A 19,720-nucleotide genomic window follows, 5' to 3' on the forward strand; every position below is an offset into this window, starting at 1 on the left:
ACAAGTTTACCGCCTGGACAATTGACAAAGTAGGTGTATTCCTTATTCCTTATCCTCCTAAATAGACAAGAAGAGTAAATTATAAAAGGAGTGGAGGTCAGGAAAAACACAATTCATCATGCAAAATCCGCTTCGCCAGACTGCCTCCGCATCCTTGGGGATGACCCCTTCGTGGACAAGGCTGGAGCGTGCTTAGAGGAGTGTATTTGTGGGTTTTGAGCGTGTGTGTGTTTAATGTGTGTGCATGTGGGAGTACATGCTGGGGAGGTGATGAATATAAGGGCAGTCAAGGTGAGCCGAGGGGAAGCTGTTGATGGGAAAGCTCCAATGACAGCAGAACAAACAACCCAAGAAAAAGTTGTCCAAAATAAAACTTCTCAGGGTCACAGTTTTAGCATTCATGACTCAATGCAGGCCCCCAAGAGAACGAGATAATGCCAGCACCTGTGATGGCTGGCATTTAGTTAATGACGCCATCATTTCTTCAAATATGCAGCTCGATGCTTTGTAATGTGCCCACACAGATCTCACAGAATGGTGTGACCTAAATGGGAGGCAGGGCGGATTATCAAAGAGGAATACAAGAGGCATTCTTTTGTTGCCTCTCCCCTGTCACAAATAGTTACAAATAAATGTCACATAAAGGCCATCACCAGCTGTGAACTCCAGATGTGGCAGGGAGGAAAACATGAGGAGGGTGGAGGGAGTTTATGGAAGAGAAAGGAGGGGAGGAGGAGGAGAAGAACACAGGCGAGATAAGATGTACGAAGTGTGAAGTGTGAAGGAGAGGAGGAGGATTCGGTGAAGACACTGTGGGAAGATTAATGCTGCATATCTAGCCAGGGTCAACAGCTGACAGAAGATCTGGATATTTTATGTGATTCATCACTCAGGCGCGCTTACCCAGAAGTTCGTAGAGGAGGTTAAGAATGTCCTTCCACGCTGCGCCGGCCTCCTCCCCGGCCACCTCTCCAAAGTGGGCAGCGCTGTTGTACAGGTTCATCCGGTCGATGCATTTGGACAGGAGGGTCAGCATGCCCTGAGAAAAGGCAGGATCATTTCTGTGAATAATCTCACTACACAGGCAGAATATTCCTTTTCGAAACAAAATTTGAATAATTTTTTTAACGAGTAACATGATTTTTTAATACCATGACTTATAAATAATTGACTTTATTTAAAGAAATTGGAAACCAACTAACGCATCCTGATGAAAGCAATGCGGGAAACAAGTTCAAGCTCCAAGTTCATAAAAACTACTTATACTCTCTCTGGTCTCATGCTGACCCCAAGTTTAAAAAATAATTACACAAGAGGCACATTTTCTTTGCACATTAAGAGAGATGCTAATACACAAAGCAGACATTAGACAATCAGCCAGGGAAAAGCCTCATTGAAATTAAAATTTCTTTTTCAGGGCATCACTGTGGCTCAGATTTCGGGGCGCCAACCATGGACTGTAGCAGGTCTGGTCAAGGAACTTTGTTGCATGTTATTGCCCATGTCTTCACTGATTTCCTGTCTCTTTGTTAATATCTCAAATTAAAAGGCATACAAATTGTGAAATATGTCCATTCGTTTGAGATCCATTATACATGAATGACGACATCCTAAAATAGTGTAGTAATTTGTTTTCTATCAAAAGCAAACTAAAGACTAAGCAATTTAAAGACTGTATGATAAAACCTGTCTTAACTGTCATCTTGATATATCTACCTGTAACTGAAGCTGCTCCTGTCGGTTAAGTTAAATTATCCCTGCAGAGCAACTTCACAATCAGCATTTTGTTAGAGCTTCTTAATCAGAAGTTGATGCCTCTAAATTGTCGTCTCTCACCTCCTCTTTGAAGAGGTCTTGACGTTTGATGAGTGAACGGAGAAGACACTGTTTCTCCTCGTGCTCCAGCTCTGAATCGGGCTGTTTGAAGTACTCGATCAGGTCGTTCAGCGTCTGCAGCACCTCTTCAACGTAAACACCCACCGTGGACTCACCCTCCGCAATGCTGTCCAAGGCCCTGGAGGAAAGACAGGGAAGGCCAGGGAGGAGAGTTAGGCAAAACTTAAAATAAACTCAGAATTAAACAACACGCTGTGTAGCTGTTTTCTCATGCTGTTTAAGTGTGACAAAGACAAACAGATGAAGGTGTTTGTGAATAACTCATTGTCATTACTTTATGAAGTTGGTGAAGAGGAACGTGGTGTTGCGGATGATGCGAGCAGCCCGAGACTCCTCATGCTGACAGCGCTGCAGGATGAGCCCGTCGTCCATGTGGCCCTCAGTATGCAGGCAGGCCTAGACGGGACAAACATGCACGTAAATATGCATTTCATAATTAAAAAAGGACCAACATCGTTTAATGTGTAAGACAAAAAAGCAACCAGGTATCAGAAAATGTCTTTGCCCAATCACAGCTGTCTGATGTTATAATGATTAAGTTTTTAGATAGAAGATTACTTTATTAAGAAGAAGAAGAAGATTACTTTATTAATCCCACAATGGGGAAATTCAACCTCTGCATTTAACCCATCCTTTTTTTTTTTTTACACACACAAGTGAACACACCATGCAAGGAGCAGTGGGCAGCACATTACTCAGCAAAAGAACAAGAAAAGCCAAAGAAGTATGTCATATGTTAAGGGAGAGTCTCCCGCAGCTAGTGGGTTTACACCACTACAACTTAGTGAAACCTGACTCACTGTAATCAAACAGAATAATCACGGGGTCTAAGTGTGGACTGACCATCACCTCCAACATATCAGGTGCATTGGCATGCTGCCAAGGCTGCAGGGACAGCCTGGCGCCAGCTAGAGGTGGCGTTTGATGTCCCTGGAGGCGTGCCCAGCGATGAGCTGCGTTCATGTGCCGCCCTAATCCCCTATGTCTCACCCAAAACTAACAGTCACCCTCAACATGGCCCATTATCACGTTTAAATGGGATGCTGCATCATGTGAGCAGGACGGGTGAGTGTCAGGGGACTGAGGTTATATCAAGTGTATCCAGGGTAGACAATGCTTTTAAGAGTGGAAAATAAATATTTGCCTGGGTTGGGTAGGTGTTTAAATAGCCGTACAACCCTCTGCTTTGATTGGGTGTGATCTGCTACTGTGAACATGGGCTTCGAGGTGTTGGAGACGAGATATTGCAGGCATTTAGGATCTTACTGTAAACACATAGGTAGACAGATGCCCGATACCACATACGTATACCACATTTGTATCACTATGCAATCGTGCACAGGCTGGTTCATAATTATGCAACAGGCATTTTCACCTATGAAGTATAATTAGCCTGCAATATGTTACTAAAGGGCTAACAGCTCCCATAGACCACAGATAATTATGGGAATAAAAACCAGGGCTCAAATGAATGAAAACAGTATTTTCCACTATTAAAGAAATACTTCACCCTTAAAATTACTATTTTATACCAATTACTCACCCCGTGTTACCTTGAATTTTTGAAGAAAACTTATTTTCCTGCATGCGTTCTCAATGAATAGAGAGTCCTAAAATCTTTAACTAATTTTTGATTGAATTTATTTGAAATCAGCTGATATTCTGACATCATCTTTCTGTCACAACACAATTTCCCTGAAAGTCAGTTTAACAATCATTTGGAATTATAGCCAAATCCTTGTTTCTACTGTAGTTTATTCATGGAGTATGTACAAGGTATGCAAATTGCTGTGTATGGAAATATTTGCTTAAAATGTCAGTTCAAGAAGGAATCAGTCAAATGTAAAGTCTGAAAGGAAAAGTTTTATCCTACTTACCCTTCTTTTCAGGGGTCCTAGGCGAGATGATTTGGCATCAGGCGCCATGTAGGACAGCCACAGTCCCGTTGCCATGTGCATGACGAAGCACATAGAGTCTCCGTACTTGATCTCTGGCACTCCCATGCCGTCGATGTCCCTCTTTGGGCCTGAGTCACTCTTTTCCTGTTGTGTTCACATTCAGAGGCATACGCACATTACCAAATAGACACTCATAGAAAAGCAGCAGCACACGCACACAACACACTGGCATAGAAATATGACAAATGAAGATATATTGTGATTAGATGGTAATCAGAGCGGCAGGTTGAGGAGAGTGCATTCATTGGCCTGCCAGGAGGTTGTTGCTGGCCTCATTAGCTCTGCTACATTTCTGGCTCAGCAGAGATGGAGCGATGCAGCTGATTGCAGTCGACAGCAAGTAGCGGGGAACATATTAATGCCAGTGTTGAACATTGCAAAGCATTGACCTTTTTAGATACAGGCACCAACTGGCGCTGGGTTGGGTGTACAACGGGTGGTGGGAGTAGAGGTTACGGGAAAAAAGTTATTAGAAAATAAGAGTTTCTATCTATATTTATTTTTCCAAAAGAAGAATGAATCCCCAGTAATCCTAAATCGCCTGCAGGATTGATGATTACTGAGGGCAATTACACTGTGTTGTCAGGAAAATTTAAGCCTCCGCAGTGGACAGCACTCAGGAGGATTTCATACTCTACCTATTGTAGATAAAAGGATATCTACAGGGACACAATGGTACTCTGTGAAGGTGACTCATGGCGTTGAGCTGTTTATGTGGCCGTAGCCATTTCACCACAGGGTAATAATGTAGGATTAGTTACGCAATAAGCAGTAAATCCAGAAAATCAGCTACAGTAAAGATATTTTCACAAGTTTGAGCTCGATCCAAACATGTGACAGAGGTTCAACACAAAGGCATTAACATAACATAAAAACATTAGCATATTGTTTAAGGATCTACAGTATCCAGCTCTAACTTTGAAAAAAGATAGATTAAGATAGATGGTTTAAAACTATGCCATTTGAGTCAGTTAGTCAATGAATACATATGAATGAATAAACAAATAAATAAATAAATAAATAAATAAGGCTCTGAAAAATATATAATATTAATATTGTTTTATTTTGAAAATCTATATAAATATATTATTTTTTATTGTACTTACATATATTTATTCTTTATTTCCATTCATTTCCTCATTTATTTTGTTCCCATATTTATTATATATTTATCTCTTTTTAATATTGACTGATATTGCCCTCCACATTAAACAGGTGAAAAGGGAAATAATTGTATTATTGAGCCTTAAAACAAGATTAGAATCAAAATCACTGCAGCACAACAAGACAGCAAGAAAGAAGACACAGAACTGAAGCCCTTACCCTTGTGTCAACCTCAGTATCTAAAACTGTATATTTTACAAGTAAAACCTCACACAACAACATCCCTAAAATACCCATTTTCTATTTGAATTTCAAGTAAGCCATGCACTCCTTTCTCACGGTTATTTTTGGCAGTGAGGCTTTATTTTTGGAATACAAGCCATTAAAACAAAAGAACTGAAGAGCCCTCGGATTGAGAGAGAGTTCAAAAGAGTGTGGGATGAAAAGGGTGTGTAATTGCGGGAACGAAATAAGCAAAGGCAAATGAAAGAATATAAAGTAGGTAGTCTAAAAACCAACACATCACGTTGAATCCCAACACTGTAGAGGTGATGGCACATTTCTCTTGACTCCTACATTAAAAATGGCTACATCCCAGCCAGTTGCTATTAGGTCAGTGGAAAACATCAATGTTTGCTCCAACACTTACAGTGCTGTCTACTCAGCAACTGTGAAAAGGTCAATGTATTGTGGCAAGCCATGAGCTCATTAAGAGCTTACAAATCCGTCTGACAAGCCTTTGATGAAGTAATCAGAAGAAGATATTTAGAATCCTCTTTTAATGAGGTGAGTTGATGAAGAGCAGTGTTTACATCAATATCCAGAGCAGCTTTCACATGGTGGAACTGCCTTGCTCAAAGGGAACATCAGAGCTAATCTTAAAAATAGAATAAATTAATTACATTTAAAAGGGATAGAGAGCACTGACCTTGGAGGACCTGAAGCAGAAGGAAGTGGCTTGGGTGTTGGACTTCTCCCTGTCCTGCAGGACCAGTCCGCGGTCCTCGGTCAGGGCCAGGTAATGGCCAGTAGAGAGGTGGCGTAGTCGGAAAGCCTGGCCCCAACGAATGTGGCTACCGCTCCAGCTAGACACAGAGTACTGGGGTCACAAACTCTGGGTACAACTCTGGATGGTCTTCAACACTGAAAGGCTCATACGGCTGATTTTATCTTTATCTTGCAATTGACAGGCGACAAGTATATTGACAACAATATCAGATTTTTCTGGATTTTTTTATAGAGCTTTCTGGAAGATAATGAAATTTGTTGTTTTTTTGTTTTTTTTTAATGCAAAACAGAAGTTTATTTTGACAAACTCAGACTCTAGTAGTCCACAGGCTATTATAGGAGATGGTCTCAGCTTTTAAGTTACGTTATAATTCGTTCACCCATTGGCCATACAAAGCAATTAACATCCCTCCCCCCGCCCCCTAAACTTCACATAGTACCTTTAATGAAAACGGAGTTTAAAAAAAAATGCAATGACACTTACGTGATATATTTTCAAAAATTTGAACAATATCCAGCCTTGTTCTGGATGCTAGAATGGCTAGAAATTACACTGTTTCTGTATAAATATATTTTATCCATGTTAACTAAAAAAAATCATAAATCCTGACTTTCTGAATTATGCCACCTATACACCACTGGTATATATTTATTTACACGTTGACACTTTTCTTTACTTTATATCTGTGCTATGTCACCCTTCATTACAGATTAAATCACGTAATTAGCATATTTTTGAAATGTTCGCAAAACTAATCTGCAAGTGGAATGAGAATGTCAAGTGAACACCAGATAAAGTAAAACTTTTTTCCTGTCAGTGAAGCTCAGCGTTCTCTATATGGTCGATGCAGTGTGGAAAAATCGTGTTCAAAGAATTTCTCCCTAAGCTGAAAAGGAGAACATGTGCCTTAATAGATGCACCTGCGCCATTTCAAAGAGTACAGACTCTGACAGGCAGTCCCAGTGAGAGTTGGCTGACGATGCGACTGGAGGGAAATTACGTGGGTGGGTGGCCAGTTAAAGAAAGGAAAGAGAGCAAGAAGAGGGAGGGTGAAGAGAAGTAGATTGAAGGGGATGGTAAACAGAACCTCACCTTCTGAAGGTCTTTGCCAACTAATTGGCAGTGACAGTTCAAACTAGAGGGAGCTGAAGTTTATTTATAACCTATGGTACAGTGACATTTGTGAAAAAAGTCCCAATTCTATTTATTCTTCATGATGAGATCCCTCTCAAATAAGACAACTACTCTATGCATTTCCTCAGAGAATGTCAGTTTTACGGGGTATTTTTTAAGTTTATTTTATTCAATATGTGTGTGTATCTGGGTCTGATCTCACCTGATCCTGAGAGGCTCCAGTCTCCAAAGTGAGCGGGCCCTTGATGCTCCTTTACCCGCTTCATAGTTGACTATCCTGAGAGCACAAAGACAGCAGTGGGAGCTTCTGTCATTTGAGAGTCTTTCAAGTCACAGTGGGAATAAAATGACATCAAGAGTTTCTGCTACAGTTCTGGCACAGGGGGTAGAAATATTGTTGACTAAGTCTCACGGCTCAAGTATTTGGACAAGAAATCTTCCATGTGACAACTTCAAAAGCACATATTTTGAAATAGATATATACGGATATTGTAAATTCTGCATGTGCTTCGCTATAGCCATTAACATGCACTGCCAATGGATTTTTAATTAATAATCACAATCTCATAACATACCAGACCATAATTTGACTTTATCTTTGAGTTTGACACAAAGACATGATCCTGGATGGAGATAATATGCATGGAGATCAGGGTCAACTGCAAAACGACATCCCTTAAGATGGCTGGTGTTGAAGGATATTTAAGTGCTTCTGGTTGACAGACAATCTTGGAACCCATCTGCTATCGGCCTGGTGTCAATTTATCCCCCAGGGTCAACAGCCAATATTTTTGGGGTTACAGTCCAGCCGGCCATATCCAGATAACGGATATCTGAGCTAAGACTTCTTCTTTTGTGCACCAGTCAGTGCTTACTGTCTGATAAGCAACATCAATACTTTTTAGGTGTTTTAGGATCAGACAACATTTCGGGTTAATCACTATAAGACGTCTTCTTATAATTTGTTTTTTTAAAAGATAATAAAAAGCTTAATCACTGTCAGGTGACAGCAGATGGGTTCTGAGATTGCATTTTGGCCAATGTGTTTAGCCTCTTCTACTCTCCACAGGGACTGTTTATCTGCTTGCAGCCAAAGCCCTTTCAAGCATGACTGGTCAGTACTACTTAGATTTCAAACAGAATAGTTAGTGTTAGTTTCAAAGGTTTTAAATAGTGACTCACTAGTCAGAAGACAACTTTAAACACATTTATTTGAAGAGCTTGTTAGCTAATTATCTACTAACCTCTGCTCCTCCTCACTCTTGTCTGCTCCAGGGATGGTCAAGCTCTCATCATGCCCGTGGCATAGACGCATCACATGTCCACCAGTCAAAAACCCTAAAAAAATTGTATATATTTTTATTATTCTTTACTATGGTTGTATGGGGTTTTCCTTAAAGGCTTAAATGTTCAGCTCAGCTCAGCTTTTTTTTATTTTCGAACATGTGCGAGTAATGCAACAAAGTAAACTCAAAACCAAACAAATCCAATGAGAATAATCAAAACAAAAAAATAGCAATAGTCAAAACAAAAGCTATAATGTGAATGCAACATGTCCGAAAAGGAGTAGGATGAAGCATATGCTTATTTAAATCTACCCCTTCTCCACTACTCAATTGACATGTTTTTTTTTCCTAAACATGCATATTTACATAATACATATTTACAAAAAATAGAAAATAAATAAATTAAATAAACAAATACATGAATAATTTATCATTTATGAAAACACCCGGTTGTTAAAGCCCTTCTCATGGTCTCATGTTCAGACCATTGTTAAGACACATGAGAGTCACTATTTGAGTGACTAAAATGTATTGAGCTGTTTTGGATCTGTTGTTATGGTGGTTGCTGGGGTGATGAACTTGCCTACAGCCATGCTGCCTGAAGAGCAGGTAGGCTGGACGTTCCACAGGGTCTGCATGAAGGAGGCATCCACCTGGATGTTTCCATTGGAGATAGAGAGGTGCTGCAAGAGAGAGAGAGAGAGGAGCGTGTTATACCGGGCTTTAGACAGAAGGGTGGAGACTGCCAGTAAAATTGTGGTGTTAGCAAGAGGGAAACATATACAAACACTAAGATTCAGCAATATTGCACAAAGGAGAGAGATGTCCCAGTGTTGGGATTTGAAAAAAGATTAAAACAACTTTGAGTCCTTCCTCTGGAGCTGACAGGGAGTGTTATAACACTGTGGGCTAAAAAGCACTGCTGCATCAGTGTTTCTCTATGCAGCAATGTCCAGATAATACTCTATCATCTAATAATTCCTTCCAGCAAAAACACTTGGAGCCGCTCCCATTTCCCTACGGTTAGGATTCAGAAGCTAGTGAGAGCTCAAGATGATCCTCGCTTTCAGCTTCATCAGAGCCATGTCTTGATTGATAAAAACATGTAAATGTGGTACATCTTGTTCCATCTCACTGAATTCCCCTGAAAACGATGTACTTTTACATTATTGTTGGACCAAATATAACCATCAATTTAGTGTTTTAATTAGTCTGTATTGGTGTTTCAAAAATGTACAGTATGCCATGTATTTTAGTGCAGCCTTTCATGCAGAGCAAAGCAAAACTGCTGATACAATTCAGCCTAACTGGACACAAAGCAACAAACACCTGTGTCCTAAAGAGACTGTGTCACAACCTTTATGATTGTTCACAGTGATGCTTTTGCATGAATTTTGATGTGTCCCATTCTTCAAAAGCTGAGCTTCTGTCGGGCTGAATCAGGTGAAGATTTCCCATCGGAGGGGATGAAAGTCTGGCTCTTTGCCAGTTTTGCTTTAATTGCACATTTCCCTCCCTGAAGGGCCGAAGCAGCCACTGCAAGCCAGCACTGCTCGCTCTCCTATGCCTGGCACGTCGATGGCCCTCCTTCTTTCCAGTTCTTTCTCAGCCTCTTCCTCTCCATCTTAAAAATCTCCCTCTCCTCTCTCTTTACCAAGTAAGTTAATTGAGGTCGGGTGTATAGCTCTGCATATGGGAGACAGCATTAGCTCTAAGCTCATCAGTCAGATGGGTGACTTCCCGAAAAAAAATAATTTTAAAAAAGGAACTGCACAGGAGGGCTTTACAAGTAATCAGATTCCCATTACAGATAGCAGTGTAAAGTTTTAAAGTTTTCCTCTTGAATTGCCGTGTCACTCTGAAGTTGGCTGGAGCGAGACGGGTATCAGAGCCTTCCGACTGCTATAAAAACTTTCCAATGTGTCTTTTTGAGACAGACAGTGAACCAAAGCAGATAACTCCAGCTATGTGGGGTGCATAATCTCCAAAAACAACCATCCCTCTCTGCACTTGGCGCTTTGACTGCCTCTAAACTCTTGCCGGTTTAAAGGAAGACAATTCTGTCTGACATAAAAACACTTGGCAGAGAAATAAGGAAGCAACTAAAAACCAAAAAACAACAGCTGAGAAAATCTGAATTATGCGAGATCTGAAAACCAAACCAAACAAAGGGAAATGAGAGATGATACAGTGTGCATGAGAAACAGTAGACACTGTATCTGATGTATCCAGACTGTCTGAGAAAAAAGCTGTAAATATTCATCAGAAAAAAACCTCTTATCTGGAAATGAGAAACTGAGTGGAGAGCTGCTGATTTAATGAGAATTGCTCGAGCTGCAATTAACCCATCCTCTTTAAAAACTGCATTTTCCTTCAAGTGTGTGATGGCAAGTTTGAAACAGATGATTCTCTGTTAATAATACTCAACTATAATGCTGTCTCCCACTCTTTGAATAAGAGTTACCATGGGACTGCTTTGGTTCATGGCATCTAAATCAAAATGCTAAATGACCATAATGTGTAATCATTTGAATTGGTTTCAGAAAGCTGGTAAATCATACTTTGGAATAGCAAGCGGCAGATGAAACATTGCCGTATGTGCAGAGCAGTTTAGGTATTATTATACATTGTATTTATGATTCAACAAAGAAAATGAATAGAATTTTGAAAGTAATTTGCTGTAGACACATTTATCTACCCTGAAAACCAGCCAAATCTTCCAAGCTCATGTTTTATTTGTTGTGGCAAATGTGTCTGGCCCCTCTCCCATTCAGACAGATTCCCGCCGGGCCAATCGTAGCTGCTTATCTCATTTGGACCGGGTCTGATACAATGACAAGACTCCGATCAAACTGTCTAGGCAGCGCTTATCAAATATGAAACACGATTCTGTCACTGTGATGCCTATTTCTCTCATCAAATGTTGACCCTTGCTCTGCAGCCCTGTAAGAGCCCACTGTCACATTGTCACCTTGTTTCCATGTAAATTAACTTGAAAAAGATTATGAAATGAACATGATTTTGAAAATAACAATTAATTGCAATGGTACAGTACTGCCCCCCCCCCCCCTCCCCCATTTGTGTTTGTAATTTGATTTTGTATATGCGTGTGTGTGTGTGTGTGTATGTATGCGTGTCTTGTGGTGTTTGTTGTGGTTTGTTATGTCTGATCTATTTTACTGTGCTTGTTTGTGGTTGTATTGTGTCTATCTTATGTTGTATAATAATTAAAATGTTAATAAAAAAAAAAAATGTTGACAGAGAACACATTTTAGTCTACATCTATTGTTATGTTTTGAACTTGACCTACCAGGTATCTCTCCGTGGACACGCTGACGAGGATCAGGTCGTCTCCGATGCGGACTTTCTCTCCCTCTGATCTCTGCTTGGAGGCAGGGTGGATGGTCCACCAGCAGGCCTCTCCTATTGACACAAATACACTATTCATATATCTGTGATCAAGTAGAATATATACGTGAATTTGAGCAGGTCCCACTCAGTCATATACATGCCATTTTTTGTCTATTCTGATGAAACGGTCAGCATCTGAGAAAAACTGAAGGAGCAGTTGAAGTATTGTTTCCCCTTGAAAAATGGCTTTGAGCATTTCTTCAGTTTAGATGTCAAATACAGCACTGTAACTGTGTTTTACAGCATTTCTCCCATGGGTATTGATTCCATCTCAAGGTTAGGTCAACCTGAAATGGCTACTCAGGAGGCCTGAATTCAATTAAAAGCAGTAAAAAAAGCCAAGTGAACTCTGTGAAGTGCCTGTTGGCGATACTGTACCTATTGAATCTTCTTGTAGTCCAACATCAAATGACAGCTTGTCTGTCAGAGACCTTGATGTCTTCAAACAGGTCAGGTACTTGGGAGTGACAAATGAGTTAGTGTTCGGTCAAAGGAAACGATAAAACAAGCTGAGAGTGAAGTCATCTCTTGTTCAAATGTCTAATAAAAATATGACTCATTTATTTATGGATCACAAAACAAGTAGCTTAACATTCAGAAATACACAAAGCTAAAACTACACAAAGGAAAAAACTAATTGAAACTAAACTTATTTGATCCCATCAATTCATATATATTCCTATTCAATTTATATTGATCTATTCATTCTTGGGTAACGTTTTATAATAAGGTCCTTAATAACCATTAATTAACAAGTAATAAGGCATTGTTCTCGCTTTAGATCCGGTAGTGGCAAAAAGCATAGTTAACTTAAAGTTAACTTATAATAGATGAGCAATAAAGTATATTTTAATATCAATAAGCAAACAAAATAAGATTAATAAAGGCATGGCAAAGACATAATGGGTGGGTCATGGGTGTTTGTAATGCCATTATTAACACTTATATAAGCTTATAAACACACAATAATGTTAATAAGCATCTTCTAAAGACTTACTAGGGCCTTATTACTTGTTAATTAATGGTTATTACAAGGACCTTAAAATAAAGCGTTACCCATTCTTGTTATTTCAGCATGTGCCACTAAGGACTACTTTACTGGACAATCATACAGTTGATACACACCATATCACTGAAGGAGTGGCGGAGAAGGATGGCATGACCGTAGAGCAGGGTCCTGTGTCCACCCCCCTGACCCGCCTGTCAGGAAATACACAGGTAACAGATTATCATCATATCCCAGCATCCTTGACCTCAGGACTCTGTCAGGTTTGACTTATCACATCCATAGTTAGTAACCTCCACTTCACCTCAAGGCTGCGGTCGAACAGTCTTTTGCTAAGCACTTTTCCTTGTCCAAGATAGAGAACGCCATAAGGTCAAGAAAAGATGAAAAGGAGAATATGGACTTAGGAAAAGACAGCCACGGTGCTTAGAGAATCAGATTGCACTTACACTAAGCTATATGATTATGCAACGGCATATTGCATATATTTATGCAAGCTCGGCCTACACATCCATTACTGTACTTTTTTTTTCATGAACAGATGAATGGTAAGTTGCTTTAAAAGTTGCTGCAGCAAGCAATTGTGGGACAGCATTATCACCTTTCCTTTAAAAAAAAAAAAAAAAGTATGGTCCAGAGATAAGAAAGGAAGCATGAAGCACCTTTCTTTAACATTTAGAGAATTCGGCCAGCTCTTATCAGGGCCGCCACTTAGATAGTTCCGAGTCACTTCACTCAGAAACCTTCCTCACCAAAAAAAAAAAAAAACGAGGATTCGACCGCAGCCCAGATGTTAAGTTAAGAGTTTCCTCTGCTTTCGACCCTGTGTGGATAAACTACACAGACTGAATGGATAAAGTGTCATCAACTTCGGACCTCCATTCCAAGTGCAAGCAAAATACAGACAAAGAAAGAGGCAGGGACACGCATACAACAACATACAAAATCAAACAAACAAACATGTACAGTACCGCACTCAGACAGCTTGTCCATTCTTGCGATAAACAAGAATGATTGTGATACACTGTAGCACAATGGCAATGGAGGAAATGTGAGGACATAGTTGAGCAAAAAAAAGAGAAAATATGATTTCTTCTTCACCACCGGAGGTGAATAAAGAAAATTCTACTTACCTTTTTAATCAACCTCTAGCGGCAGAAGAAAAAAGAGAAGGTACCATAAGCAGTGACATCTAAATCATCTCTATATCAACACTTTTTATTGGGTTTTAGGATTGCCAGCTGGATAAACACAAATTTGGAACAGGCCTACAGCAGTTGTTGCGTCAGTTTACTGTCAATATGAGTGTGAGTCCAAACTTCACATGGTTCTCCTTTAAAGGGTTTTATTAGATTACTGAAAGTTTTGATTTATATGGTTTGAAATTGAACAGACAATTTGGTCCAATAGTCGCATATCTTATACTGTTGCTCATTCATTCTTTAACATTATCCACTTGTTAGCTATTACTCACTGTCACAGAGCAAATCTCTCTTATTAGGGCTATAAACAGACAGTCTGTTCTCATTTACAGTTAATGCAATGCCCAGTATACCAGATCTGACTGTCTTTTGAGGTAAAAAACAAACAATATTTAAATGCTTCATATAAACAGCTGGGATCAAGCACAGCACTGAGACTGTGCTAACCAGTGTGACGCACACTGCAGTGTTTATCCAATAAGCAATACATGGAGGCTATCCCCTTTCTTGTCCAGTTGTCAGCGTTAATTTGTGTGTTTGCTCGCAGGGTCACATTTAAACTGACCTAAAGGGAACTCCCAACTGTCCTCTAAATTTGACCCCAAGCTAATTCTCTTTTAGCTATCAAGTCTCTCCCAGATGGCTTGTATAAGACAGACAAAAAAGGAAACACAGTTCGATCAAAAGAAAAATGGGAAGAGTATCCAGCAACAGCTGGGAGTGAGGGAGGGGGTACAGAGAGAGAGCCAGCCTGTATTTCAGGCCTGCCATCATGCTGACACATCAATGCCAGGAACTGTGACCTTTGGTTTGCTTCCCCCTCCAGTTGTCAGAACTGTATCCTAAACAGCTTTCTACTGGAAGTGCATTTGTGTTAGAAACAGAGACAGTGAAGTTTGTATGGATGTTCTTTCAGTGTTTTGGCGGACAATGTGTACTGTATAGTAATCTGTTTCTTAAATTAATACTGAAAGTTTTTGGAAATGAATCTGTCTCACAAATCAACATCTCATTTTAAGTCATAAGGACATAGCTAGACACCAAAATCATTCTTTGTGTCATGGCAGCCTGCTGGCTCTGACATTTGATGAACACATTGCACTGACTTTGCATACTAACCAGGTTTAAATCAGTAAGATTTACAGTTTATCTTTAGATTAGCCCTGATTAGCATATGGCCTATTGTGGATGGTTTTGCTTTAAAGTAAAGGAATCATTATAGGTATTCTGTGCACATATTGAAAAACAAAGCCACCACACGACAGGTTACTGTGAATGTCTCAGCTACAATTACTGAGAAATCAATGATGGCCAGACACCACATTGTTGCAGTGGTGGAATGTAACCACTTTGTAATGAGTACAATTGCCCAAATGTTGTCCTTAAGTAAAAATGTCCAGTGCTTATAGCCTACTGTGTGTGAGTGTTTCCATTTTTATGCAACTTTATACTTCTTCTCCACTATATTTAAGAGAGAAATACTGTACTTTCTATTCCACTACATTTGTCTTACAGCTTTAGTTACATTTCTGATTACATTTTCCATATCCTTCCCTATCAAGTGTTAACCATGTATCTCCAATGTGGTTATTTTGAATGCTGGTGAAACACCAAAGAATGACCTTAATGTTGTTGGAAAATGTATCATTACTATGCCTAAAACAGGGCTGTTATTTTTAAAGATACATGGTTCCCACAGGACAGTGAAGCTACGAACATATGATGATCTTATAGAATATGATGCATTGATGTAGATTACACTAATTTAACATCATATAAAAAAATAGTTAAAATTGGCACAAGCTTAGCAAATATCTACTGCAGTAAAATGCAACATACACATCCAGTAATAATAATCTAAAACAGCATATATGATAGGAAAACACTAGACTTAACGGCATTTTACTTTTTCTACTTTAAGTACATTTTGCTGCTAATACATAGTATTACATCATTTTACTTCAATTAGGTTTGGTATACAGTATTTTCACAGTGATGTATTAGTACTTTTGCTTAAGTCAAGGCACGATATATTCCTTCCACCACTGCAGGTTACTGCTGTCAGCTCACTTAAGCTAGCTAAAATAGGTGTAACAATCAGCCAAATGTTGTTTCTCCTCTACACGCAATAGTTAACGCAATATACACTCTTTTCTTCCAGAAAGCAGTCGTATCGACTCCATATGTAACAACCTATTGGAATAACCTTATTAATAACCTTAACTGGAAAAAGATCTGGAATTTACCTGTTAGATATATAATCCAAAATAAGGTTAAAGAAGTATCTTTTAAGATAATTCACAGAATTTACCCATCTAAAGTTTCTTTACAACGATTTAAGGAAGACTTAAACTGCTCTTTCTGTGAAGGACACCCTGAAGATGTTTTTCATTTATTTCGGTCTTTCTCAAATAAATTATGGGAAGATATTTGTAACCTGATTTCTTTTTCGATTGAACCTCATTTGTCCCCGTGCTTTGAACATGTTTGGTTTCACTGACTTTCCTTTTGCAAAAGATAAACAATACTATATCATCAATCTCATGATACAGTTGATACCAAATGGCATATTCATAAATGTCGTTACGTTAATTAAAAACCTCTCTTTCTTGTCTTTGAAAATGAAACCAAACATAGCCTATAATGAGTCTATTAAGAAATCTACAAACATGAAAGCTATAAAAACTTTGAATTTATGAAACCCCCTGACAGCGTTTTGTTGGTGTATTGTCTTGTATTGCACCATGTTGCTTTAATAAAGTTTTTTTTTTAAAGGGGGGTACACAAGCTTTAGCTAATAATCTTTCTGTTTACTTTACATAATTGAGGCTAAGGTTAGCTAGCTAGAATAGCACCACAAACAGCCTAAGAAAATCGCCACTGAGTTCAGGGCATATTCATTGTCATTAGCTTAGTAAACTACTGACGCAACATACCTAACTTCCAGGCGCGGCAGCACTGAGTAATCAAGATGAACAGCACTGCGGACATCAGGTGCAAGCATTGGCAGTTAACATAAATCAGATAACAAAAATGTATTCAAGGTTTTTAGAATGCCATTTAGAATAAAAGTATTGAGTGTATTGTGTGATTTTTTTTTATTATTTTTTTTAAGAAAAACGATGGTCTATGATTTGAAATTTAGATTTTTAAATATACAATTTTGCAAATAATAAATTCAAATTGATAATATACTATTTATTGGCTTTTTTACATACTCTTCTACAAAAGCTAAACATTGCATGTTAATAGGGAAGGAAAAGTGTTCAATATATTATTAGGAAATAAATGTATAGACATCTTCTCAAAAAAAAAAAAAAAAAAAAAAGAGTGGGGGCAAGACCAAAATAGATGACATGTATCTCCTGGAACCTGTTGACAAAATGAGCAGTCTACATCAATGTCCTTTTTATCTCTTTGTAGAAATTCCTTGAAGGGATAAAAAAAAAAATGGATTCATCATCTCCTTAACCTTATTCATAATCAAATTAATCTTGGCTCTGCTTTTTTCTTTTTCACAGAATAACTTTATAACCAACAGTGGTTGAAGAAGTATCCACCTATTTTTTAAGAAAAATTCTTAAGTCAAAGTAGAAAAACCACACTTTAGAAATACTCTATTACAACCAAAAGTCCTTTATTCTGAAATTCTATTAAATACAAAAGTATAAGCATCAAAATCAATCAAACTATACTTAAGTACCAGAAGTAAAAGTACACATAAGAGTGAGTGTCCCATTTCAAAATAATGTATATTACTGTAGGCCTATTACAGATGCTGATGCCAGCTGGTTAAGGTGGGGCTAATTTTAATCACTTATTGTAAGGTAGCTTATACATTGAAGTAATTATTTGATTATTATTTGTATAATAGTAACTAAAGCTACCAAATAAATGTAGTAGACTAAAAAGTACAATATTAGCTTCTGAATGGTAGTGGAGGAGAATAAAGTAGCAGAAAAGGAAAATGGAAGTTGGGCCAAAAGTGCCAAAGCTGTCCAATTAATAATAATAAAGGCTGTAAGCAGAAAATGTTATTGGGTTAGCTAATTAACCAGTTCTAAAACATTGTCAGTGTAATTCAAGTATTTTCTGTTGATGACTTTAGAAGCAGTGTAACAGGCCACTGTAAAACTACCTTAAACACATGGATGGTTTTAATGGCCATCCTAAAATCACTAATGTTGAGCCAACATCCTGGGCTTTTTTTATATTTTCTTGGCTGCTTGGCTTTTTTCTTTGCTGAAGCCTAACAGAGCCATTACACCAAACCATGACTAAGTAATTTGTTCACTCCATATCAATTGCAATCTTATATGGAGGAAACGGGGCATGGGAAATTGCACACTAATCACTTTTTCAAGGCTGTGAAGGTGGAGTCACGCCAAACTCATTTGCTAAGTACCTTCTGATATATTGATTCTATGTACATATTCAGTGCCCTGTCCTTCAAATCATTAGGGTAATTGGACAGTGATTTTGCACCATTTGCCTTATATGTACTTCATAAGAGTTAATTAAACCCAATGTATACTGTGATGTGTAATATGTGGAAGTTAGGAGAAAAAAAACAACAAAGAAGCACCTTCCATTTGGCCGTGTCTGTCTTAAAAAAATAAAACCACAGATGGGGGATGAAAAAAAAATAGCAGTCCAGTGAATTGTGTGAGTTATGTGATGAAGAAGAGATAAATAATCCTTGAATTATTTACATCAGCTTTGCTCAACAGTAGTGCATGTGAACACTCTGAAATCACAATTGATTTCAGGACATTTCCTCATGTCAATATACCCTTAAACTTAATCGATGTTAGAGACCAAACCCAGAGAAAACAGAGCAGCACACCCAAACCACAAAGTGAGTTTTCTGCCAACGTGTGGCTTTCCACATCCTTTCATTTAGATTCAGTAAATTAGATAAATTTAAAAAAAAAGCTCATTACTACCCTTGGAAAGCAAAATCTAAGAATATATGTATTTTCATCTGTATACTAAGGCCTGGATCTTATTGCATTGAAAGCAAAAAAAAAAAGGGATAATGAATAGCTGAAGCAAATAAGCAGCAGACACTATCACTTGAAAGTGCTTTGCACACTTGCACACCGAGCAGTCTTCAGGCAAAACATTTGACTCCTGTGCACAAGGTGACAGCATCAACGGATGTCTATTTCAAGATTGCCATAATTTAAAGTTCAGAGACGTCTGTGACAGGCTAATTGATTGTCTGCAGACCAGCTGAGGGGAAGAGAATATGTTGAGCTACGGTGAGGTGAAAGCTTAATTTACTATCCAGAGGGAGTCCACACAGAGAGAAATGTGTTTTAATATCCATCTGCAGAATATGTGTGCTGAGGTGGAAACATTTAAATGTATCGCCGTTAGTTTAATATCTCCCCACACTGCGGTACCTGCCATGCACGTTTAAACTAAATGCTGTACACGATATAAATGCAGATTTTATGGCAATCGAGAAATGGGCGTCGCTTCAAGTGAAAGTGCCGGAAATTCAACCCGTTCGGTTGGCAGTCTGTCATGCACTCTGACAACATGATGGATGAACGGACTGATGGACCTACCCATTTTTCATGGTCTGCAGTCTAGTAACACACAAATACAAATGGAAGAGACTGTGTTATTGTGTTGTATGGCAGTCAATTACACAAATCTGAGAGCAACAATGGAGAGAAATGGGCCCTTATATTGGGAAGGAAAGA

The 19,720-nt window shown here is 38.6% G+C and overlaps 1 protein-coding gene across 2 annotated transcripts in view; it reads right to left on the reverse strand.

Moving 5' to 3' along the window:
- ryr3 (ryanodine receptor 3) overlaps positions 1-19,720 on the reverse strand; it is a 147,486-nt gene that overhangs the window by 91,120 nt on the left and 36,646 nt on the right. Inside the window, exons 4-15 of one of the 2 annotated variants that reach the window (XM_059356626.1) lie at positions 19,583-19,603; positions 12,924-12,998; positions 12,177-12,255; positions 11,698-11,810; positions 8,971-9,070; positions 8,346-8,439; positions 7,304-7,378; positions 5,887-6,043; positions 3,774-3,938; positions 2,171-2,292; positions 1,837-2,014; positions 904-1,039 (exon numbers count right to left, since the gene is read on the reverse strand). In XM_059356626.1, the coding sequence (XP_059212609.1) occupies positions 904-1,039; positions 1,837-2,014; positions 2,171-2,292; positions 3,774-3,938; positions 5,887-6,043; positions 7,304-7,378; positions 8,346-8,439; positions 8,971-9,070; positions 11,698-11,810; positions 12,177-12,255; positions 12,924-12,998; positions 19,583-19,603 (1,315 nt within the window). Of the gene's footprint in view, positions 1-903; positions 1,040-1,836; positions 2,015-2,170; positions 2,293-3,773; positions 3,939-5,886; positions 6,044-7,303; positions 7,379-8,345; positions 8,440-8,970; positions 9,071-11,697; positions 11,811-12,176; positions 12,256-12,923; positions 13,054-19,582; positions 19,604-19,720 lie in introns of those variants that run through there. The other variant, XM_059356625.1, reaches the window with a different exon arrangement.

Source organism: Centropristis striata, chromosome 18, assembly GCF_030273125.1.
Source record: "Centropristis striata isolate RG_2023a ecotype Rhode Island chromosome 18, C.striata_1.0, whole genome shotgun sequence".
Classification (NCBI taxonomy): Eukaryota; Metazoa; Chordata; class Actinopteri; order Perciformes; family Serranidae; genus Centropristis; species Centropristis striata.